This window comes from Bicyclus anynana, chromosome 25, assembly GCF_947172395.1.
Source record: "Bicyclus anynana chromosome 25, ilBicAnyn1.1, whole genome shotgun sequence".
Classification (NCBI taxonomy): domain Eukaryota; kingdom Metazoa; phylum Arthropoda; class Insecta; order Lepidoptera; family Nymphalidae; genus Bicyclus; species Bicyclus anynana.
In genome coordinates, this window is record NC_069107.1 from 1472431 (window position 1) to 1498467 (window position 26037).

The 26037-nt window shown below is 36.4% G+C and overlaps 1 protein-coding gene across 2 annotated transcripts in view; it reads left to right on the forward strand.

Moving 5' to 3' along the window:
- The window catches only part of LOC112056518 (paired box protein Pax-5), a 127310-nt gene extending 110297 nt beyond the window's left edge, over positions 1–17013 (forward strand). For both annotated transcript variants that reach the window (XM_052889288.1, XM_052889289.1), the window contains exons 9-12: positions 804–936; positions 7413–7544; positions 11434–11542; positions 14213–17013. In XM_052889288.1, coding sequence (XP_052745248.1) covers positions 804–936; positions 7413–7544; positions 11434–11542; position 14213 — 375 coding nt within the window. In that variant the 3' untranslated portion in view covers positions 14214–17013. The remainder of the gene's footprint in view (positions 1–803; positions 937–7412; positions 7545–11433; positions 11543–14212) is intronic.
- Positions 17014–26037: the final 9024 nt, after the last annotated feature.

The following is a 26037-nucleotide window of genomic DNA, read 5'->3' on the forward strand; positions in this document are numbered from 1 at the left end:
ATTAATATAAATATTTTATTGATCTTTTTTATTAATTTAATCGATAAAACATTTTTATCGATATTGACACCTACGTTTGTATATTCTCCTTAGTAGTCCTAACTTCGTAATTAAGACCACTATGGCTTTGGGAGGCATGCTCAGTACCAGATCCTCTCAGTACAAACAAAGCGTTTTCCTGAGATAATACGATTATGAATCGCCCAACACTTTACTTCATTGCTACCCTCATCATCATCATCATTATCATCATCTTAATCATATCAGCCGGTGCACATCCACACATAGACCTTTTGTAGTAACTTCCAAACATCACGATCCTGATCTATCTATCATTGTGAGCCAATTTCAACAGCCCACTATACGGCCTCCTTATATGAGGGATAGCCTAGTGATAGCGTGGCGTGATAGCCCAGTGGATATGACCCCTGCCCCCGATTCCGGAGGGTGTGGGTTCGAATCCGGTCCGGGGCATGCACCTCCAACTTTTCAGTTGTGTGCATTTTAAGAAATTAAATATCACGTGTCTCAAACGGTGAAGGAAAACATCGTGAGGAAACCTTGCATACCAGCGAATTTTCTTAATTCTCTGCGTGTGTGAAGTCTGCCAATCCGCATTGGGCCAGCGCGGTGGACTATTGGCCTAAGCCCTCTCATTCTGACAGGAGACTCGAGCTTAGCAGTGAGCCGAACATGGGTTGATAGGAGGGATATGGAGTTTAGACCCACCACGCTATTCCAATGTTGGCTGGCAAGTGTGGCATGTGGTACTATATGTGTTTATCATGGTTCATTGTCCTCAGCTGTGGTCATCATCGAAGTGGAGCCTGAAGGACGAGTACAAGCTGCTGTCGGAGCTGGGCGGCGGCACGGGCTACTACGGCGAGCTGTTCGACGCGCCCTACGACCATCCCCACCACTACACCCCCCACTCCGGTAAGAGGCTATATCACTACTAGCGGCACCCACGAATTAAGTTTTTCACAAATCCCGCGGGAACCATAGGTTTTTCCGGGATGAAATGTAGCCTATTTGTTAATTCAGAGTAAAAACTGTTTCCATTCCAAATTTCAGCCAAATCGCTTGAGTAGTTGCGGCGTTCAAACATTCATACAAACTTTCGCGTTTATAATATTAGTAGGACTAGCGTAAGCCCGCGACTTCGTCCGCGTGAAATTTAGTTTTACAGAAATCCCTAGGGAACCATGGATTTTAGGGATGAAAAGTAGCCTATGTGTTAATCCAGAGTAAATTCTGTTTAATTCCAAATTATAGCCGAATCGCTTTTGTAGCCGCAGTGTAAAGTAGGAACAAACACACACTTTTACACAAACTTTCGCCTTTATCAAATACTAGCGGACGCCCGCCACTTCGTCCGCGTGGAATTCTGTTCTTCACAAATCCCGCAGGAACCATGGATTTTTTCGGAATGAAAAGCCTGTGTGTTAATCCAGAATAAAATCTATTTTAATTCAAAATTTCAGCCAAAATTGAGTAGCCGCAGCGTAAAGGAGGAACAAATACACACACACACACACACACACACACACACACAAACTTACGCCTTTATAATATTATTGTGATGAGAAAACTGTAAGAAATCTCCCCGGTACGTTAGAAACCGTACAAGTAGTTATCAAGAAACTCGACTCCATGATAGCACATCAAACACAATCCAAGTATTTGCCAAATTATAAAAAATAATTATGGTACAAGTATATGATGATGGTCGTGATAGCCCAGTGGATATAATCTCTGCCTTTGATTCAAAGGGCTCGAAAAAAGATTCGAACGGTGAAGAAAAACATCGTGAGGCAACCTGCGTGAGAATTTTCTCAATTCTCTACGTGTGTGAAGTTTGCTAATCCTCATCCGCAGGTGTGGAATTTCATCATCTTAGATTGCATCATCACTTAATGATTATATAAATGATAAAAAAGCTTGGTGTTAAACTGTATTATACGATTTTGTGCTTAGTTTTAAATAAGTTTGTAAAATGGTGGTAAACAAAAAAATAAACCTTGGCTGAGTTTGTTGTGGGCTCTTCTCGGACCAAGCCGCATTTGGAACCCTCGTAACTTTAATTTTTAGTATTCAACTATTATTACTACCATTACATTCAATTAAATTAAGACATAATCCTGAAATTTGAACTTACCATCAGATGCGTAAGCAAGGACTTGTAAAGAATAAAAAAAAACAAAGCATCATAGATCAGACAGTTAAAGATGTAACAGCGGAAATCACACAGCGGGGAGGTGTAAGATGTCGCGACCACATCCTCCGTAACACAAGCCTCGTGCGCGTGCGGCTCATCTTACCCGCGCCCACCCTAGCTTTGTTGTGGGATGCTTGTATCCCAGCTCTATTGTACTGAGGCTGTTTGATTGTTTAGAAATACATAGAGTCAAACTAAATGTGTCTAAATCCAGTGGCGTAACGTGAGTTTGTACCTCCCGGGGCCGACTGAAAATTCGCCGTTTTCGTTTTTTTTTCAAAAGAATATTTGCCGTATTTGTTTTTAGGGTCCTGTACATCAAAAGGAAAATAACGGAAGCTTTATAAGGTCACTTCATTGTCCGTCTGTCAGATATACCTAGAGGTGTCAAGTTTAACGGCCTCCGTGGCGCAGTGGTAAGCGCGGGGGATTTACAAAATTTTTAGTTTTCGTAAAAAAAAGATACGGCCGTTTATTCAGCAAAACATGCACAATTCTACATTCTCAATGGAATCAATAGGGTCTTCCCGTTGACGTAGAGCTAAGTGGCAAGTAACATCGTTGTAGACCACAAGTAACTACAAGAACAAATCTCAAAACATATTATATCAGTAGTCATCGAGCTCGAGTCTCCTCTCAGAATGAGAGGGGTAAGGCCAATAGTCAACCACGCTGGCCCAATGCGAATTGGCAGACTTCACACACGCAGAGAATTAAGATAATTCTCTGGTATGCAGGTTTCCTCACAATGTTTTTGAGACACGTGATATTTAATTTCTTAAAATGCACACAACTAAAAAGTTGGAAGTACATGCCCCGGACCGGATTCGAACCCACACCCTCCGGAATCGGAGGCAGAGGTCATATAAACTGGGCTATCACGGCTCCTATATACATTTAAAAAGGTGGTCTAAAATTCCAGAAAAGCTAGGCAAAAACTGCGCATTTCGATCTCTCAACTATTTACGATCCTACATACGGAAATCTCAGTTGACGAATCCGACTCGCACTTGTTAGTTTTGTTATATGACCAATATTACCGATTTCGAATCAGTGGCTTTCTCTTGGTAAGAGAATTTTCAGAAAGAAAGAAAAATACGTTTATTTCGTACTTATGCCACACATCACAATATCTCGAGTACACCATGACATCCATGACATCCAGGCTCAGACCAATTATAGAAGGACCTGTATCGCACTCATAGTCACGAAAAAAATTGTCTGTCATTTTCTGAAGAAAACGAGCTTAGATTTGGTATATATCTCATACTAAACTAGAAGTTTTTGCCCGTTTTTTACATAATTCAGTTACACAAAAAGGTATTTTTACGGAGCTCTTTAACCGACGAACACGATTACAACTATTTAATATCGATTCTATAGAGGCAGTTTTTATAATCGCATTAGATCGTTGATCATATACTTTGACAGAAAAGTAACATCTAGCGAGGCAGGTCCTATACAATAATTGGTCTGAGCATCCAGGACAATACCCTGCGATGTGTGGCATAACCCAGAAAATGGCCCCAGCTCAGCATAATGCTACGTGATTCGAATTTGGACACGTAGCGCTGATTTAAAAAAAAACGGTTTAGTACCTACTCCACACTACCTAGTTCCACAGATTATAACCCCTACTAACTTACAAAGTCACATTTACCTCTTTATAATATTAGGCTGTAGCTAGTCGTACGTAAACCGTATAATATTTTTTCTCAAATTTTGTTATTTTTATTATTTCTTTCATTTAAAAAAAATAATTTCTTTTCTCAACTTTTTATGCAAAATAAAAAATTGGAAAATAGAAGTATTTTGTTCTAAATTAACCAACTTTATAATACAAAATCAATTCGTACGGTTCGCGTGTAAATAAATATTCACTTCCATTTAATAGATTGTTGTAAATAAATATTTAGTTTCAATTATCGTCTTAATAGAGTGGTGTTCCCATGGCGTCTGTGACCGCATCTCATGCTCGTGTCTGCGGTCAGCGGATCACAGCATCGTATCCGCTCATGCACCTGCACCGTCACATGGGAAACTCCCTGATTCCCATTGAAACCACCATGGTTACATCGTCTATACTGATTTGAATACAAAAGTGTAGCTTTGATGTTTGGAAATAACATTGCCAAATTCGTAGTTTGCTGGTTGGCATCGACCGTAGAAAAATTCACTTTAGTTATTCATTGGTATTTTTGAAGTTTTTAAGTCGGTTTAAGTTTTTTTTTTAAGCTTATAATGAATTAATTTGATTATTTTAAGCTTATAATGACTTTTGACGGCCTCAGTAACGTAGTGGTGCGCGGTGGATTTACAATGGAGGTCCTGGGTTCGATCCCCGGCTAGGCCGATTGAGGTTTTCTTAATTGGTCCAGGTCTGGCTGGTGGAAGGCTTCGGCGGGCGCTAGTTACCACCCTACTGTTATGACAAAAACGTACCGCCAAGCGATTTAGCGTTACGGGACGATGTCGTGTAGAAACTAAAAGGGGTGTGGATTTTCATCCTCCTCCTAACAAATTAGCAAGCTTTCATCTTACATTGCATTATCACTTACCATCAGGTGAGATTATAGTCAAGGGCTAACTTGTAAAGAATAAAAAAAAACTTATGTTTTTTATATTGGAAAATTAAAAAGAAAATCTTTTATGGAACGAGATTTTTTTTAACAATATACTGAAACAAGGCTCAATAAGCACTAAAGGTCGTGACACACCGCACTACTTGACAATTTCATTGACAACTATCATTGTCATGATTAGTCACGCCCCGAAAGCCTGCGGTGCGCTATAACTGTACCCGCCGCGCCGCCGGAGCCCTGCCTTGTGGTTACACGGCGAGACTTTTAGAGGTCATTGATGGTGCTGGTACCGCTAAATCATTTCCGACAGCTGTTTACAAAATGGGGTCAGATATTTCTGCAACAGGACTCGCTTTCAAAACAGTCTTAATGTAAAAAAAAGTTACAAATAACAAAATAACAATGTTTTCAAAAGCTTTTTTTAAGTAATCTCATCTGTCTGTCCGTAATAATCCAATGGATATGACCCCTGCCGAAGGGTGTGGGTTCGAATCCGGTCCGGTGGTCATGCACCTCCAACTTTTCAGTTGTGTGCGTTTTAAGAAATTGCAATATCACGTGTCTCAAACGGTGAAGGAAAACATCGTGAGGAAACCTGCATACCAGAGAATTTTCTTAATTCTCTGCGTGTGTGAAGTCTGCCAATCCACATTGGGCTAGCGTGGTGGACTATTGGCCTAAACCCTCTCATTCTGAGAGGAGACTCAAGCTCAGCAGTGAGCCGAATATGGGTTAATAATGATTATGATCTCTCTGTCTGTTTGCCCGGGCTTTTTTTTCAATCTCACCTGATGATAAGTGATGATGCAATCTTAGATGGAAGCGGGCTAACTTGTTAGGAGGAGAATGAAAATCCACACCTCTTTCGGTTTCTACATGACATCGGACGCTAAATCGCTTGGGCGGTACGTCTTTGTCGGTAGCGTGGTAACTAGCCACAGCCGAAGCCTCCCACCAGCCAGAGCTGGACCAATTAAGAAAACCACAATCGGCCCAGCCGGGGATCGAACTCAGGACCTCTTGTAAATTCACTGCACCATGGAGACTGTCAAAACTATTACATGTCATGGACTTTTTTTACGACTGCAGGATTATTTTGCTACACCCGTGTGTTCAGGGATGCCGTGTTAACACGTTCGCTGAGTTACGAGGTCAATTGACCTTGTATGTCTAGCGCGTTCAAGAGTTACGAGGTCGATGGACCTCGTACTCAACTACATAACATTTTATACAAAAAACCGCACCAGAGGAAAGTACAGAAAAACCAGTGCCGCAGCGAAAGTGTTAATTTAAAATATTAATGAAAACCGATCAAAATTAATTCAGGCCTATGAATCAGTTCAGGTTTTTCGCGTCGCCAACAGAGTTACAAATGGCGGGCTTTAGTTCCCAACCACGCGGTCGACTACAACGATTTGTTTCCAATTTCACCTTTTCAATTCGCGTTGCAAATTGTTTTAGGCAATGCATCAAGCAGACAGAGCTTTTAACAAACGCAGTTGCATTTTATGATGTTTACGGACAAAATGCTACAGGCAAGAATTTAGCAAGTTACATCATCAATATAAATCGTTAGATGGGCCTCCGCACAATTTTTTGTCATTACCCAAAGACGTGCACGCAAATCTTATCTTAGTACGTAACAAGCGCATGCTGTGAGTGGACGTGGATTTACCGTTTTTTTTATTTTATTTTAATCCCTTAATTATGCCTTCGTGTACATTTTGGAAGTGTAAAAACACAAGCCACAACATGAATAAATAGAAAGGTGTTACGAGTGATGATGTACTCAATGTGCAAACCAATGACAATTCCGCGACGCTTTGAAGCCCATCTAACGATCTACGATCGATGAGTTACATAGGCAGGGGTAACTCATCGATCGTAGATCGTAAGTAAACACGAAAGTTTCTATGTATATTTGTTACTCTTTAACGTCACAACTACTAAACCGATTTGGCTGAAATTTTAAACGAAGATAGATAATACCCTGGATTAACACATAGGCTACTTCCATCACATCCCGGAAATAAAATCCATGGAAACGCAGATGAAGTCGCGGGCGTCCGCTAGTTGCGATATAAAAGATAAATATCGTGTGAAATATTATATTCATCATCGGTTCATAGGACAGAGACAGCAAAAATCCTAAGTCTACACTAGGGCCTAAGGTTTTCCCTACAGCACAGAGTTGTCATTAGGTAGCAAGTAATATTACAATGAACTATTAGAGGTGAGCTATTAGAGTTAGAATATAATATAATTCAAAGTTTTACCACCACCGAACATTAAAAAAACCACTGTTTTACTTATCCATACTCCAAAAGAGTAAAATGAAAGGTATGTTTTTCATTAAAAGAGTTACTATTTTTTTTAATTTTAGCAATATCATAAAAGTGTTACCCCTCTTTCATAAGAAGGGAGGTCTTGTTTATTATCATCATTATTAACAACCCATACTCGGCTTACTGTTGGGCACGAGTCTCCTCTTGGAATGAGAGGTATTTTAATGTGCATTTTCAGAAATTACGTATCACGCGTCTTAATCAGTGAAGGACGTTTGACGTTACGTTGTTAAGACTTGGTTTACTAAAGTAGTTGCTTATTTCCAGCCACCAACGACTCGACGGGCTCCGCGCCGGCGGGCGGCGAGCCCCCGTCGGCGGCGGGCAGTCCCGACGCGGCCGCGCTCGTGGTGCTGCAGCCGCCCGCGCCGCCCTACCCGCCCTACGCGCACTACGACGGTGAGCAGCACTTCAGTACTTATCTTCGTATACAAGCCGTTTTCGGAGGGCATTTAAGAAATTAAATATCACGTGTCTCAATCGGTGAAGGAAAACATCGTGAGGAAACCTGCATACCAGAGAATTTGAAGAGATGAGTTGAAGAAGAAGAAATACTTAATTGCACACAAAAATACAATTATAAATTGAAACATTAAAAACATAAATTAAACTTAGCATGCAAAGGCGGCCTTATTACTATAAGTAATCTCTACCAGGCAACCCCTGACGAGAGAACTTGCGAAGAAAGAGCGGGAAGGTGCAATACATTATATGTAATTATATATATAAATAATTAAAAAAATATATAAAATTTACATATGTATTACATAATATATTACAACTAATACAAATTAATATATACTACATAAATAATAAATAACAATAAAATAAATACCTTGTAAAATAAAATTTTAATTCAACGACAAATAATGTCGTTTCAAACGAAACTTAAAAATGGCAAGTGAATTACTGGCACGGACAAAAGCGATTAAATATCGCTTCGTCTGCTCCTGCAATCAGGCTCGCTCTCTCTCTCTCTATGCTCTCTGATTATATATCTCTGATTCAATAATACTACATTATGATATAAATGCGGTAAGTTTAATATTACAAGTGAGGCGATATTGCAAGCACGAGCCGAAGGCGAAATATAGTAAGGAAGCAGAGGCTGTAATTATCAAAGCGCACGTATGTCATACGACGTGCGAGTAAACAGACTTTGAACACACTTTCTGAAAATGAATTTGCATTTTGCCTGTTTTCCATATGATGACATTTTGATAAGCTTGTCATTTTTGCCCAGATAACGAAGTGCGTACACCAGCGTTTGTAGACAAATGCACCAAAAACTGCCAGTATTACTAATAAAGTAAATTAATATTTTTGTGTTTCTGTTACAAATGCTTGTCATTTATTGACAAAATTAATAAAATGAAAGAATTAAATGTTTTTTTAATTAATTATTTTATCTCGCAGAGTTAATTTTATTCATAAAATTTTGAGCACTTTTCTGACATAAAAACTGTTTGCCAAGATTTTAAAAAGTACCATTTAAGTAAAATATAATAAAGGTTTTATATTAAATTACGGCACATGTGCATTTTACTTTACATTACGGCACATGTGCGTAATGAGATAAATTACGATATTGAAATTGGCGAAATAAGAGATACTTTACGAGCAAATGTGTTATAAATTATCATCAAGTAATTATTTGGTTTATGCTAATTGAATTTTTTTTTACTGTATATTTGGACTTCATTTTATGGGCATAAAGTTACACTTAGTGGCAGTGTTAGTTTATAGAATACTATGTAGATAATCTCTGTCTACGGTTATGTAAATTATATTTGTCTGTGACGTTGTATTTTGTATGGTCTGTGACTGCGATTTTCATGAATGACTCGGCTCTTTCCTTTTGATGTGACTCTCGGTCTTGGTAAATTGTCTTTCCTTTTGATGTGACTCTCGGTCTTGGTAAATTGTAATCTATTAATTAGAAATAATAACATAATTTCTCAAATCCTGTGAAAATTCATTTCAAACCTACAGGTAAAAAAATATTTCCATTATAGCGCTTGTATCAACGCGACGAACGCGATTTAACATCGCTTCGTCTGCTCCTAACCTAAAATACAACATGTATGTATAGTCTGCATTGCACTCAACAGAAAGATGAAATTAATGCCACAACGCATCAAATCTAAAAAGCCAGATCGTATAATATTCACGAAGTCACGCCCCACAGTAAACCGCGCCTAAGTACAATAATTTTCCGTTCTACCCTCAAGCTCGTACAGACACTTGCATCAAAACCGTGTCGCGGTTCGTTAGTCGGTTAGACAAAGCCCGTATGATATCCCCCTCGAAAATTATTTGCATAGAGCCCCGAATGAGCTATTAAACACCCCCCAACCCCTCCAGAATCCACCCAAAACCCACCCGGGATAAGCAGATTGCGGTAGATTAAAGACCAAAAGCATAAAGCGAGACAAAACTCATAAAGTCAAACGATTTTCAAACTTAAAACTTATGTAATAAGTATGAAATTTGTACGAGTGGATATGTTTTATGGTCGTCAAGGTGGGGAGGATACGGAAAATTAGATTTTCGCTAGAGAGCCTCTTAGTGAGTTTGTTGAGAGTTGCGGAAAAAAATCTGAAAAGATACCTACTCTGTCTTGATTTCGCTGTGAATCTTTTTATATGTCCGTTTGCTTGTTTTTTTCTTTTGATTGTTTACGCGGTGTGGAATTACTATGGACTTTAATTATTAGTTGTTTTTGTCCTCATTCCGTTATTTTTTTCGTTATATATATATGCTGAAAAGTCGGCCTTGTCGTAGATTTAAGTGCCACAAACTTTTCTAACCCGGTGGCCAAAACTGGACCTACCGTTCGAACGAACGAAAAGTCCACATTTTTCAGAACGTTATAGGCACTAAAAGCGCAAAAAAATCGACACCCTCAACGCATGGTAGTTAGATAATTTTTTGGTACTATCGAATTTAAAAAGTTTGAACATCTAGGTTAAAGGACCTCGCACACTATGCGATACGCTATACTCGCACTATAAAAACTAGTCACCGGCCATGGTCTTAAAAGCTACGGTTTGCTTGTGGTGAGACTTGTCCATGACCAGCCGTAATGTGGCCAATTGAGTACCTAGTTAGTTTGCCCATTGCATACTGACTGGCCGGACCGCATTACTGTCACAGAACTAGTATTCTCATAGCAAACTATTGTTAGCTTAGTCGCAACGGCTAGTTGTCTGCGGCCAGTTGACCAGTGCGGCTAAAGGCAGGTGTCCACAGATGTGCACCGTACGTATCGGACGCATCGCATTAAACTTTAAGAATACTACAATTCATTCGATATGTACGATGCAGATCTGTGGACGCCTACCATAAGTGAGCGATGTACCGTTGACCTGCTGGCCTATTCACTAATTTGGTCTTTATGATAATCCTATTAAAATACACATCAAATCGACTGATGTCATCTACTTACTGTATGATATCCACGACGGGTCGTCAGTTGGCACCGGATGACATTTGTTACATAGAATCTCAATTTCGTATATGTCAACTAACATACGTCAAAGTTAGTGAATTGTCCTGCTGGTTATTGCCATTGGTTGAGATCGTGTCTTTCTAGTGCACTTGGTCCGTGTATTTAGAAAATAATTAAGTAATGAATAAAACGACTATGACCTTTTTTTAGATTTATATACATATAGTTTTTGTTTATTTATTGACTTATGATTTTTTTTGGTAAAAATAATTTTTTTGTTTTTTATATTTAATTTTATGTGACTTGTTTTTTAATTTTATTGCTTTTAGTTGATTGTAGTCTGACATTTTTTGCATATTAATTTGCATTATTTAATTTGACATTCATTCATTTCTGACAACTGTAGTCATCATCTCCTTACCCTTATCCCACTTAAGTGGGGTCGGAAAAATATGTCAATCTTTTCCATTCGTCTCTATTACTCGTCAACTCATCATCCACTCCTTTTACACACATGTCCTCTTTCACACAATCCAACCATCTCTTCTTTGGCCTTCCTCTCCTCTTATGACCTTCCACTTGCACATTCAACATTTTTCTAGTAATATGACTTTCCTCTCTACGCATTACATGTCCATACCAAGCTAACCTTCTACTCCTCAATTTCTGACAACTGTAGTATTGACATAATATTAATTTGTGTATGCTGTGTTAATAATTAGCTGTGCAATAACTACTCATATATTTATTTCAATGTAAATCATTAACATGTGAAATTGTAATAGCTGTTGGTTATCCTAATAAATAAATAATAAAATATGTTTTGTATATTTCCAGGCACCGCCACTCTCGCAAGCGAGTATGCCTACGCGGCCCCCTACTCGCAGTACTCCCCCTACGGCGGGCCATACTCTCACCCCGCCGCCACGGGGTTACTGTCCAAGTGGTGAGTACCACCAACACTACATCATTCCGTCAATCATCACCAATCCTACCACTACACCAACATAGTACTGTCACCATTAATCACACCAATCCATCTTCATATATGAACTTAGATGGATAGTTGACTCTTATCAAACTAGCCTCCTATAAAGTATTCCTGAAAGCAATAGGGATGATGACAGTTTTTTAAATTGTATATAAATTAGGAGTATGCTAATAGTAAAGCAATTTTGTAAAAGGAACAGGGTATCTGCGATTATTACTTTCGGAGCTACAGGGATTTAAAGGGTCAGATTTGCAGCGCTGCCGCGGATCCCTGAAAATACATACAAAGATATTTAATAGATTTTGAAATTTTATAATCTCATTTATTTTGCAATTATTCAGACAATCTTTGCTTTTTATGTATAAATTAGTTAACATTGACCCTATTTACCCGAATGTATCAAATCAATATATTCTAACCTAGTCTGCATCCCCATTGACTCCGTTCTCAGCAAAAATAGGTAAAAAACAAATATACCTACTCGTAAACCGACTAGGTTTGCCGACTTTGAAATAATAAATATAAATTGGTTTATTCATATTTAATAAATATTCTTAAATATCTTTATTTTCCCTGACAATATCTTTAGTAAAATAAAAATTTTATATAAATCTTCAGAGTAAAGTCAAATAATTAATCTTTTAAGAACAAAGAGTACTACAAGGTCAACCTATTTAGTCTACAATACCTTCTTCTTCCTTACATAAGATAATTTAATTACGTAATTATGCAGTAACCCAACTCACATGCCCCTAAAGAGCAGTTCTTCGACCGCACGTATTAAATATCCAAAATGTTAGTACCCTTAAACCGTTTCACGTTTAACAACCTCCAAAATACAAATGGCGTTGTGGAAGAAATAAATCTGTACGTTTTATCACGGGCTACCTATGTACAGTCTACGACTTTTTGTTATACATGCACGGGATTGTAACCTTTATTGCTATAACCATACAAACTGAATTGGTGTGCAGTTCTGCAAATGTAGTGCTAAGGTATGGTGTTCACCAGGGAGATATGTTAGCGCCTGCGGTTTTAATGTTCGATCGCTTTTAAAACGTACCTGTTAATTGGTATTTTTTACCTGAAATGCAGAGCTGTAAATCTCTTTGTTACGTGAGTTGCGAAATGCAAGTAATATCGACGGGATTTTCCATTCTGGGTAGAGTCCGTTCTAGATATTTTAGTTTAGTAGGCTAGCAAATTAAAACTACAAACTCCAAAGAGTTTGGCGGGAAAATCTCATTTTGTTTTCATTGATTGAGCATGAGTGTTTTATGAGATTAATTTACAATATGTTGTTTACCTATTCTAAATATAATGATATATAATATTCTAAATGTAATAAACCACTACTACTTTATAATATTTCTACTTTAAGATGTCTTTCTCTCAATTAAAAGGGAGAGCATTTTTTTCTATTACACCGCAATAGCGGTAAAATCAAAAATATTGTTAAATAAAAAGATAAATGTCGATCTATTGATCGTAATTGATTAATTTTATCTTTTTCTCGTTTTGAGATATGTGACTCTATTGTAGGCCTACTGTGAATACTCTAATATAATAATACGGTTCTCTCGGACAGGTCATAAACCAGCCTTATTTCCGAAGGACACCAATTCGAATCAGCTAACAATCCACCCACCAATCGGCTTGCTCTATAAGCTATTATAAGCTTAACCCGAAGTATAAGAACTGTTGACAAATAAAACAAAATATTATGCAATCAAAAAACAAAAAATCCGGCTGATTCTCTCGTGATTCCAAAAGGACAATTCTTTCGCACAGTCGCCGATTTGTCCCTCATCCCTAAGGAGCGAACAAAGGGCTCCTACCCCCTCGGGATTCGGAGTAACTTATAGGGCATTAAATTTAAGTGATTCCTCTGCTTTTAAAGTTTTCCAAAGTTAGGGGCTCTGAATGGATTCAATACGGTTGAAAGGGAGGGATTCAGGTATTCTGCGTCTCAATTTTATAGCATATTAGGATATTTGGGGTATATTTTGTAAGCCTTGCTTTTCCCTGCGGTTTCATTTGGATACGTTTAGGACATTTTCCTTCTATAAAGATAAATTAAACATTCAGTTGGAAAAAACTATTTGTCTCAATAATCATAGGATCAAATTTTATATAATGGTTAAATATCAAAACACTAACTACCAATGTTTTGCATTTCCCAAACCAATCGCTTCTGTATTTGCGTTTGCGTTAGATGAACTTGCTTAAACTTCTTTTGTAAAATATTTTAGAATATATTCGAATGGAAATGAATATATACCATATCGATTTGTTTAAATACATTTTCATACATATTTTTTTCTTAAAAATTTTAATTTAATTAGTCTACTAAATATAACTTTTACATGTTCATGTGTTACCATAACATTAACTTTCATTCTACATTTAAATGAAATTCTGTTAAAATACATAACATTAAATGTATTTCAATCGCAGAAATTATTTAAATGTAACATCTAATATGTATTACCAAAATATATCTTATTCTCTAGATTTAAATTAAATTATTAAAACTAAATGTACCTTTTACATGTACATTAACTTTCATTCTACATATAAATGAAATTCTGTTAATATGTAACTTTAAATGTATTTTAATTGCAGATATCAACGGGCGCCGTGCGAGCAGTAGCTGTCGGCGTGCCACAACGAACAAAAGTGATAAAAGAGACACTTGTGAAACTGTGAGGATTTCAGTTAAACGTTATCATTCCTTTAGAAAATCTCAATATAAATGTAGATAAATTAATAAAATTAATATGTACAATTTTTATTATCTATAAAATGTTTATTTTCGAGGTCAGTATCGCTTTTCTTTCGCTTTCTCGATTTTACATTTATTAATTATTGTCCAAGCAATTCATTTTATACTCATTATTTTTAAATAAAATAAAATTTAATGAGAGAGCCAAAGTATTGATAATTCTTCGTTTTAAATGTAAGCTGTAAATAAAATTGTATCGATTATAATTATTATATTTCATTTAATGTCAGAATTAGATTTAAGGATCTTTATTTTCTTTACCTCAAAAATAGTGAATATTTTTTATGTAAGATATTATATTGAAATTTCATTTATTTAACTGTTTTAAGCTGTCTTAGCACAATGTCGTTATTTTAACGCCCCTTTATTGCTGTTACTGTTCGTATAAGTTAATTTATTTTTTATATTGTTGTAATTTAGTACATATTATAATTATGTATTTATATGAAATGCATTGAACGATGCTTGTGAACAAAGTTAATATATACAAAGTACTTAAAGAATTAGATGTTTTTTTTTTGAAATTACAATGAGATTATTTCCTGTTTTTTTTCCTTTTTTTACTTTTTATAATTAGTATTTAATCGCTAGTACAGTGTAACGGTGAATGTAAATAAATGTTCACTGATGGGTGATGTCGAATGAATTATATGTTCAAATGTAATGTGTAGAAATTTGTTTTTAGTTTGTAAAATTGTATTTTTGAAAATCTTATCGTTTCCGTCCATTTTGTTTTATTTTATTATTTTTTGTAAATATCGCCTTAGTGTTTAACAGTTTTTTTTTCTGTATCCGATAGCATATTTTTTTTAATAATATATTATGTATATTATGGTAATATATGAGATTTTTTGCAATAACATACAGTTTAGAGGTATGCCAAAGACTTGTAGTGATGTCTTTACATGCGATTTTTTTTTCTTTCTAGATTATTTTTATGTGAAGCAATATTAATTGTGTCGCCAAAGAAATTGTGGACTTTTTCTGACGTTATTTCATAAAAAATCAAATTTAATACCTCTTTTATATATGTTTACATAGGAAAAAGTATTTGCAACCAAATCAAATTAAATGATTTCTGATGATCTCTGGTACAGTTAGTTGTGGTTCTCGACAGACAGGTACTGGGTTCGATTTCCAACGTCGACCAGTCTCTGGTCTGGTGATAGGCATTCGGCCGTGGCTAGTCACCACACAACCGGCAAAGACATACCGCCAAACGATTTTAACGTTCCGGTACGATTCCGCGTAGTATAGACGTGCTTCTTCCAAGTAAACCCGCTTCCATATTAGACTGCATCATCACTTCACATAAGATGTGATCGCAGTAAGTAGCCAGCTTTTCAATCTACTCATCACCATCATATCAGTCGATGGACGTCCACTACAAGACAGGCCTTTTGTAGGGACTTCCAAACATCACGATACTGAGCCGCCTGCATCCAGCGAATCCCTGCGACTCGCTAGATGTCGTTACTCCACCTGGTGGGGGTCGACCAATACTAAGCTTTTCAGCATCTTGAGACCCCAACGTCCATCTGCTCTTCGAATTATGTCAATCTATCTTCCTGCTGATTGAAAAAGAAAAAGTTCACAGTAAAATATCTCATTTAACTATTGATGACATTATACCTATTTTTATGTTTCCTATTTATTTAACTTCAAAGGTTTTCGCTCACTATTCTATTACGAGTTTTTAGAAAATATTTTAGATTTACGTCAAAACTTTTTTTGATCTTGATGATTGAAAAATATAGACATGTTTAAGCAAAGAACTTATATAAAAACAGCAAAGGTCTATTTTCTGTTACAAAGATATCTATAACATCGTTCAAAGTTAAGTTCTTCTAACAAAACTAAGTATTATAGCGACTAAATATTAGGGTATTTATATATTTTTTCTCAAAGAAAATATCAGAATTACACTTTAAATTTGTATTGAATCTTGATTTTCTGACAAAACTTAAAAAAAGTATTTAATAAATAAAAATGAATAATTAAAATAATTTCTATTTGTTGGAGTATAGATTTGTATGTAAATTAATTTAAAATGGCGCCTCAGCACAAATACACATTGGATGTGCAATATCTAAAAAGTGAATAACTCACACTGAAAAGTGACTATTCAATTGTTTTTACAAAAAAAATAACGTGTAAATGAGAAATTCAACTTTGCCGTCAAATTTTCTAAATTCATACATTATTAATTCCTGACCTTGTAATGTTTTTCATTCAACAAGTTATTAGTTTGAACCTTTTTAAGAAATAATGACAAAAATAAAGAATTAGGAACCTGTTTTCTTTAAAGAGACTTAATGACATCCTAAGTTCATTCATAGCTATTATGTTTACGGTTTTATAGAGAATAAACGATTATTATTATTATTATTATTATAGATAAAATTAATTTTAGTACCTACATAAATGTTGGGTTTACTTTTCATAACAGCTATGGTATAGTGGGCGGAGACCTTTACTTTATTTTATTTTGCTTTTGACCCCGAAAGCATATCGATGTAAGTGATACTGTTCACAACATATTAATAAGTATACAATGTAATAGTTTCATTTTATTTGTACTAAGTATATTTGTAAGGCAAAACGCACCAGTACGAAATAAAGGCATATGAGTTTTTAAAAAGGATTTTTATTTTTGCAAGCTTTTCGTAATCATACCTGAGTATATTGTGTTAATTTTAACTCGATACCTTCAAGTGTTTTTGGGATAAGGAGTTTTGACTTATAGACAGACAGAGAAAAAGGGAATATTTTAGCATATCATAAATTCACCGTGCGTCGGGTCCATGTAGAGTGAATAACCGGCCAATTGTGTGCCTACTTCTATGTTTTATTTCATGTAGCCATAAACAACCTTTTAGAAGGTAGAGGGGGCAAGGGGTAGAGGGAAGTAGGGGGTCACTTGAAAACATACTATGAGATATAATACCCCACTCTTAGAGTAAAAAAAAATTATACCCACTATTTTCATAATTTTATTTTACGATTTTGTCGAAATTTTTAATGTACACACTGATGCTAAATTACAGCTTTTTAGTAATAATGAATTTGCGTTAAACCGCAAACAGACAGACGGACTTGGTGAAACTATAGAGATTAGACTACGGAACCCCAAAAAGAGGTCACTATAATTTAATAATTAATTCTCACTTGCTCAAATAAACCTTGTTCAAAATAAATGCCTTGACGCAAGAAAAAAATATGTCAACACACTGTCAATTATTTTAGTGTCAGTGATTGTAATATTTTAGATAAATTATTTTCAAAATTGAAAAATAAAATAGCTGAACCAAAAAGATGTAAAACAGAAGTTTAAACATGTATTTTTTCAAAAACCTAGCCCCATAATGATAATATGACTCCAAAGGCTTCAAATTCAAACATCTATGATCCATTACCGGGGTCTGATTCAACTATACAAGATAAGGAAACACAAACAAGTAGGACTAGCGTTAATTTAATGCCTACCGTTCAATCAAAATCGATACCTTGTCCTAAGAGTGTAGACACGACACCTAAAGATGATAATATAAAAGTGTTTGAGTTTTGTCAACTTGTTAAAGATCCACAAGACGATTCTGTTAGCATTGTCAAAGAAACTTTCACTGAAGAAGTTATAATAAGTCCAGAAGGCTCAATTTTTGGGAAACCAACCCACAATAGATATAAATATTGCAGAGAAGTTATTCAACCTTTCTGCAAAGCTCATACATCAGCCTGTCCAAAATATCCTAATCATAAAGAAATTCCATTTAAAAAATCCTTACCAAACAGTTCTAGCCAACAGACTTCCAAAAGTCCATCGTCTGATAATACTATGTGCCCAGATGAAATGAAAACTTTTGAAAACCCTTCAAATTCTAGTATCAAAAAAGATGGAAAGAAAAGACCGTGTTCACCATCTCTACCAACAAACATAAAAAAGGAATGTCAGAAAGAAGCAACCCAATGTGAAACACCTTCTAGATGCCCAGAATATAAAGATCTAGAAACATCAAAGGATTATCTATCAACATGCTTAAGTACCACTATATCAATAGCAAAGAAAGCCAGTGCATCCTGTCTAGATAAATGCGAAAAGACTATTGGCATCAGATCACCAAAATGTGGCTCAGAAAAACCTACATACTATGAAATGAGAAAACCTAAAAGTGAGGAAAGTGTTAAAGACAACAGATATGGCAGTATACTCGAATCTGATATTGTGAATAATATTAAAAGTGGTGTTAAGAGTATAGTCGATATTGTTGTAAGTAAAACGAGAGCGACCGCCAGCATGCTTACAAACAGCAGTTCTAAAGATTCAGTACAAGATAGGGGTACAAAAACAAAAGAATGTGAAAATAAAAGCCAAATTTACATAGCAAATATGCTACCTAACGTATTCAAAGGTAAACAAACCGATGGTAATGATACTACTAAAACAAGTAGTTTAACCGACATTAAAAGTGAGTTAAATACACTTGAAAGTAAAGAGGACACTGAAGTATGTAGTAAATACAGTTTCATGAATATAACAAGTATATTCACTAACAAATTTAAAAGTAAAGAAGACTACAAAAGTGAAGAAAACAGTGAAACTAAATTGAACAGTTTATTAGGGGACACATTTATAACAGAAAGTAAAACAGATAGTGTTCAAGGCGTCAAGGATAGCAATAGCTTGGGGAATATTATTGAACCAGCTGTATGGGCTGTTAAGGAAGTGGCATCTGCAATATCATCCACAGCATCTAGTGCTGTATCAACAGTAAAAGAAGCTGCAGATAGCACACTATCTTCTGTAAAGGGAATGAGTATAACAGATATTATAAACTCGAGGATAGATAAAAGCTCGCCAGAAGATACCCCGAACATACGACCACGGAAAGCTTCCGCAACAAACGTAGCTAACGAAGAAAATAACAATGCAAGTGTATTCTCAATGATAAAAAGTAAATTTTACTCAATATTTGTTGAAAGCAGTGAAAAATCTGAAGATGAAAGCGACAATAACGAGCAAGAAACGGATGAAATATTCGATAAATGTTATAAATGCTATGAACAATAATATTCCTAGATTACCAAAAAATACATACAGTGCTTACAATTTTTATTAAAAATTATATGAATGATTACATGGTTTGAAGTGTCTTTTTTATGAAATTGTTACATCTAGAAATATTTATTATTTAACATATTTATGAGTGTCATCAGCTTAAATTTTATGTTAAAGATCTTGATTTAAATAAGTTTTTCAAGCTCTTCTCATAAATATGAGGTTACACTTAACTGTAACCTTTATTTCCATGATCAATAATTATAGTGTCTTTAAAATTTGTTTTACTCATAGAATTATTAGGTACTTGTACCGACTCATAAATCTATGGTTTTACTATTTTTAGATGATATATACGTACAAAGAAAACATAAATTCAATATGATAAATTAATTTTTTGGGTTTATTTACCTATCTGAACAAAATATACAAAATAAACAAACTAATTTTAAACTAAGCGATCTCTACCAAGCAACCCTTGGTTTAATTGTGAAAAATAGATTTTACTGTTGCTTAATTAACAACTTAAAAGCCACAATTTTCTACGAATTACGTGGTACATTATACACAGTTCCGACGCTCAGAAATTTTCATTTCCTGGTAACTCAGCTATCAGAATCAAGAATTTTCGTAAATAAAAAAGTTGACCATATTGTAACACAAAACTGGTATTCCATGAAATAGGTCAATTTGTCTAACCTACACAGAGATAAACTCTTTAGTTAAACTTTTCTTAATATTTAAAGTGACATTTAAGATAGCACAAACAATCATGTCACATTTCAAATATAATTGAATTCAAATCTTCTCCAGGACAGAAAAGAAGAAGTGAATTATAATTATCAACTACTGAAAATGGAATTAAAAAATAATCTCTGGTAATTTTTTTCGTAATGGATTTTCTATTCTAGCAGCATGTCTCCTCTGAACTCTGGCATTATCTTCTTTGCTATCTATCTTTCGCTATAATGTTCTAAGAAATGAATACAAAGAAATGCACAGAAGAGCCACTTCCTGAACCTCCTCCGCCTGATCCGTGCAAAGAGCAGAGGATTCGGCAGAAGATCAAAGCTGGTATCAAGGTAACGTCACTGAGAATATTTTTTTTTTTATTATTCTTTACAAGTTAGCCCTTGACTACAATCTCACCTGATGGTAAGTGATGATGCAGTCTAAGATGGAAATGGGCTAACTTGTTAGGAGGTGGATGATAATCCACACTTCTTTCGGTTTCTACACGACATCGTACCGGAACGCTAAATCTCTTGGCGGTACGTCTTTGTCTGTAGGGTGGTAACTAGCCACGGCCGAAGCCTCCCACCAGCCAAATACCTAAAAAAAACATGCAAGGGCAATGATGTTAGAAGATAAAAGATGTAGATAGGTTATATACGAACCTCAAGTGGCACGTTAAAACTATGCTAATTAGCAAACCTGAGCTCAGCCGCCGCACTGTCATTGCGCCTTGACACCGTTAAAATAATTTTTAAATGTCAACATCGAATGTGGATTATGTTACCTATCTAGTATCTACCTCTTTTTTCTTCTAACATCATTGACCAAGGACTTGTTGGGCCACGCGCAGAGGTTCCGTAGATGTACGTCACAAATGGCAACCAAGAATAGTAGTGGTAATTCTGAACAGAGGTCCTGGGTTTGATTTCTAGCTTGGGTCAGTTTAGTATTTATCTATACTAATATTATAAAGAGGTAAAGTTTGTGATGTTGTAAGGTAATCTATGGATCTACTGAACCGATCCCCCCCTACCCCGTCGCCCGCATATCATGGGTGTGTCATCAACTAACTTGCCAAGCTATATACCCCTATGCCTTGGAGAGCTTGTTTAGCCGTCGGTCCCTGGCATTATTATCAAAATCTGATAGTTTACCCTAAGCCCGTTAAACCGTATTGAAGCAGCCTGGCGGATCTCAGCTCCATATCCTGGGTATTTGGCACCTGGGTGTGGGCCATTAAAATATACTGGTAATGATGACCCTAAAAATATATTTTATTTTCATAGATATGCCCGCCAGTACCCATCGAGCCCCCTCCTCCCCCGCCGTCGTGCCACGGATTGTGCAAAGAGAAGATAAAGAACTTACCCGTCAAGTTGACTAAAGAGCCTGTCGTCTGCGTCGTGGAGAGAGAGGAGACTGGGCAAGCTAGGTGCAACTTTTTTTTTCTCTACAAGTTTGCCCTTGACTAGAACCTCACCTGATGGTAAGTGATGATGCAATCTAAGTCGGAAACGGGGTAACTTGTTACGAGTAGGATGAAATCCACTCTTTCGGTTAATAAATTATGCTTTACCGTTGAGCACATAATAAAGAATAAATTCAGAATGAGTCTTTACAAGCAGCGTGTTAAGCCGGTGAAAGACATGAAAAAAAACTCCAAACTTCACATGTCTCCTTGACATCCGCATCTACAAAGTTTTTTCATAATAATTACCAATAAAACATACTTCGTCTTGTTTCTTTAGTTTTTGTGAATAGTTCTTAAAATATTTAAAAACATAAGACGCCATTTTTCTTGAATAACATTGAAAATTACTGATGCGACGCTTCGTGTCATACTGACTCGAGAATGTCTTCGTATTCGTATTTTGTATTTGGAGCGGCTACGACACCGTCGTGTTCCGTGCGCACTGTCTGTTTAATCTGTGCCGTTGACCTATTGAGGTTTCAAATATGCTGATAATGATTTTGACGGCCTCTGTGGCGCAGTGGTATGCGCGGTGGATTTACAAAAACGGAGGTCCTGGGTTCGATTCCCGGCTAGGCCGATTGAGATTTTCTTACTTGCTTCAGGTCTGGCTAGAGGCTTCGGCCGTGGCTAGTTACCACCTTACTGACAAAGACGTACCGCTAAGCGATTTAGCGTTCCGGTACGATGCCGTGTAGAAACCGAAAAGGGGTGTGGATTTTCATCCTCTTTCTAATAAGTTAGCCCGCTTCCATCTTAGATTGCATCTTACTGACCATCAGGTGAGATTGTAGTCAAGAGCAAACTTGTAAAGAATAAAAAAAATGAATGTTTCCTCATTTTTCCTCCATAGGTGCGACAAGATAAGAGATCTGAAAGCTGCCCACCCCGACATACCCTGGCCCGGCTGCCTGCCCCCTCCGCCGGAGCCCCCACCCCCGGAGCCTGAGCTCTGCGAGATATTGGAGAGAAGAGCTAGAATTGAAGAGTGCAAGAGAAGAATGGAACGGTATACCTATCACCATTATCATCATCAACCCATATTCGGCCCGCTATTGCACGAGTCTTCATTTAGAATGAGGGGGGGGGTTAGGCCTTAGACCACCACGCTGGCCTAATGCGGATTGGCTTGACTTCACACACGCAGAGAATTAAGAAAATTCTCTGTATGGAGGTTTCACAAAAACAACAACATGATACAAATGATATTTCATTTCTTAAAATGCACATGTACGTATGTATGCAGAGATCCTGGGTTCGATCCCCGGCGATTGAGATTTTCTTAATTGGTCCAGGTCTATCTAGTGAGAGGCTTCGCCCGTGGCTAGTTACCACCCTACCAGCAAAGACGTACCGCCAAGTGATTCCGCTTAGCGTTCTGGTACGATGTCGTGTAGAAACCGAAAGGGGTGTGGATTTTCATCCTACTCCTAACAAGCTAACCCGCTTCCATCTTAGATTCCATTAACACTTACCATCAGGTGAGATTGTAGTCAAGGGCTAGTTTGTAAGTAGGTAGGTATATAAAAAAACCTATGATTTATAGTCATCATAAATACTTACGTGACAGTTTTATCATAACTAATATGAGAATTTTATCCTAGGAATAGTTATAAATATATATTTATACTTACTGATTTTCGTATAAGCTAAAATAGTTTTATTTTTAAGAATGATGAATTAAAGATTCTATTTAAATCTGTTATAATTTCCACAGATACAAACTATAACTATGGAGGCATTAAGAAAATCTTTAAGCTCAAACCTCAATGCGCTGATGGAAAAGTTTCGTTTGGCGTACAACAGTCAGTCTAATGAAGAAGTCATAGACACTAGAAGATTGACAATAGATGCTCCACCACTTCCACATACAGAATCTACACAGATAGACAAACAAATCACAGATTTAGAGAGATTAATCACACACATGCAAAATGAAATCGACGAATTGGTAGACGGAGCAAACAAACCTTTAGATGAAAAAGAATTACACGAATGGTTAACCAAAGAGCATTATAACTTAGAACATACAGATAACAACCAAGTTAGAACAATTAAGGATACAAATAATACAGATTTAGATAAAACAGGAAAAGATCAATCAAATAATCATACAGTTTACCCTGTTATAATACCAAACATAAGTCCTTTAATCAATAATTCTAATTCACCTAGTACTTCGGAATGTGAAGCTAACTTTACAGAAATAAGAAAGAACTTCTCTGTGCTATGGGATGACGTTGAGGAAGAAACTACAGATACAAATAATGATGAGAGAAACGTATCTTTTGATGAACTGAGGATTGAGATCATTGACAAAATTCGAAGCGAAGCCGCGGGGATGCCTTTGTATAATTCCAAAGAGGATTTAACTTTATAGAAAAATTGTAGAACAATAAAGTATTTTTAATTCCAAATTTTTAATTTTTTAAGTCTATGACAAGTTAGCCTTTAACTGCTATTTCACCTGCTGGCCTATTTCTAATTTGGACTTTATTAACAACTTATTATTGTGCGCGGTGGATTTACAAAAACGGAGGTCCTGGGTTCGATTCCCGGCCAGGCCGATTGAGATTTTCTTAATTGCTTCAGGTCTGGCTGGTGGGAGGCTTCGGCCGTGGCTAGTTACCACCCTACCGACAAAGACATACCGCCAAGCGATTTAGCGTTCCAGTACGATGTCGTGTAGTAACCGAAAGGGGTGTGGATTTCATCCTCTTTCTAATAAGTTAGCCCGCTTCCATCTTAGATTGCATCTTACTAACCATCAGGTGAGATTATAATCAAGGGCTAACTTGGAAAGAATAAAAAAAAAATTAATGTTTCCTCATTTTTCCTCTACAGGTGCGACAAGATAAGAGATCTAAAAGCTGCCCACCCCGACATACCCTGGCCCGGCTGCCTCCCCCCTCCGCCGGAGCCCCCACCCCCGGAGCCTGAGCTCTGCGAGATATTGGAGAGAAGAGCTAAAATTGAAGAGTGCAAGAGAAGAATGGAACGGTATACCTATCATCATTATCAACTCATATTCGGCCCGCTATTGCACGAGTCTTCTCTTAGAATGAGGGGGGGCTAGGCCTTAGACCACCACGCTGGCCCAATGAGGATTGGCTTGATTTCACACACGCAGAGAATTAAGAAAATTCTCTGTATGGAGGTTTCACAACAACAACAACATGATACAAATGATATTGAATTTCTTAAAATGCACATGTACGTATGTATGCGGAGGTCCTGGGTTCGATCCCCGGCGATTGAGATTTTCTTAATTGGTCCAGGTCTATCTAGTGAGAGGCTTCGCCCGTGGCTATTTACCACTCTACCAGCAAAGACGTATCGCCAAGTGATTCCGCATAGCGTTCCGGTACGATGTCGTGTAGAAACCGCAAGGGGTGTGGATTTTCATCCTACTCCTAACAAGCTAACCCGCTTCCATCTTAGATTACATTAACACTTACCATCAGGTGAGATTGTAGTCAAGGGCTAGTTTGTAAGTAGGTAGGTATATAAAAAAACCTATGATTTATAGTCATCATAAATACTTACGTGACAGTTTTATCATAACTAATATGAGAGTTTTATCCTAGGAATAGTTATAAATATATATTTATACCTACTGATTTTCGTATAAGCTAAAATAGTTTTATTTTTAAGAGTGATGTATTAAAGATTCTATTTAAATCTGTTATAATTTCCACAGATACAAACTATAACTATGGAGGCATTAAGAAAATCTTTAAGCTCAAACCTCAATGCGCTGATGGAAAAGTTTCGTTTGGCGTACAACAGTCAGTCTAATGAAGAAGTCATAGACACTAGAAAATTGACAATAGATGCTCCACCTAACCTTCTACATACAGAATCTACACAGATAGACAAACAAATCACAGATTTAGAGAGATTAATCATACATATGCAAAATGAAATCGACGAATTGGTAGATGGAGCAAACAAACCTTTAGATGAAGAGGAATTACACGAATGGTTTACCAAAGAGCATTTTAACTTAGAACATACAGATAACAACCAAGTTAGAACAATTAAGGATACAAATAATACAGATTTGAATAAAGAAGGAAAAGATCGATCAAATAATCATACAGTTTACCCTGTTATAATACCAAACAAAAGTCCGTTGATCAATAATTCTAATTCACCTAGTACTTCGGAACGTGAAGCTGACTTCACAGAAGTAAGAAAGAACTTCTCTGTGCTATGGGATGACGTTAAGGAAGAAACTACAGATACAAATAATGATGATAGAAACCTCACTTTTAATGAACTGAGGTCTGAGATCATTGACAAAATTCGAAGCGAAGCCGCGGGGATGCCTTTGTATAATTCCAAAGAGGATTTAACTTTGTAAAACAATAAAGTATTTTTAATTGATTCCAATTTTTTTT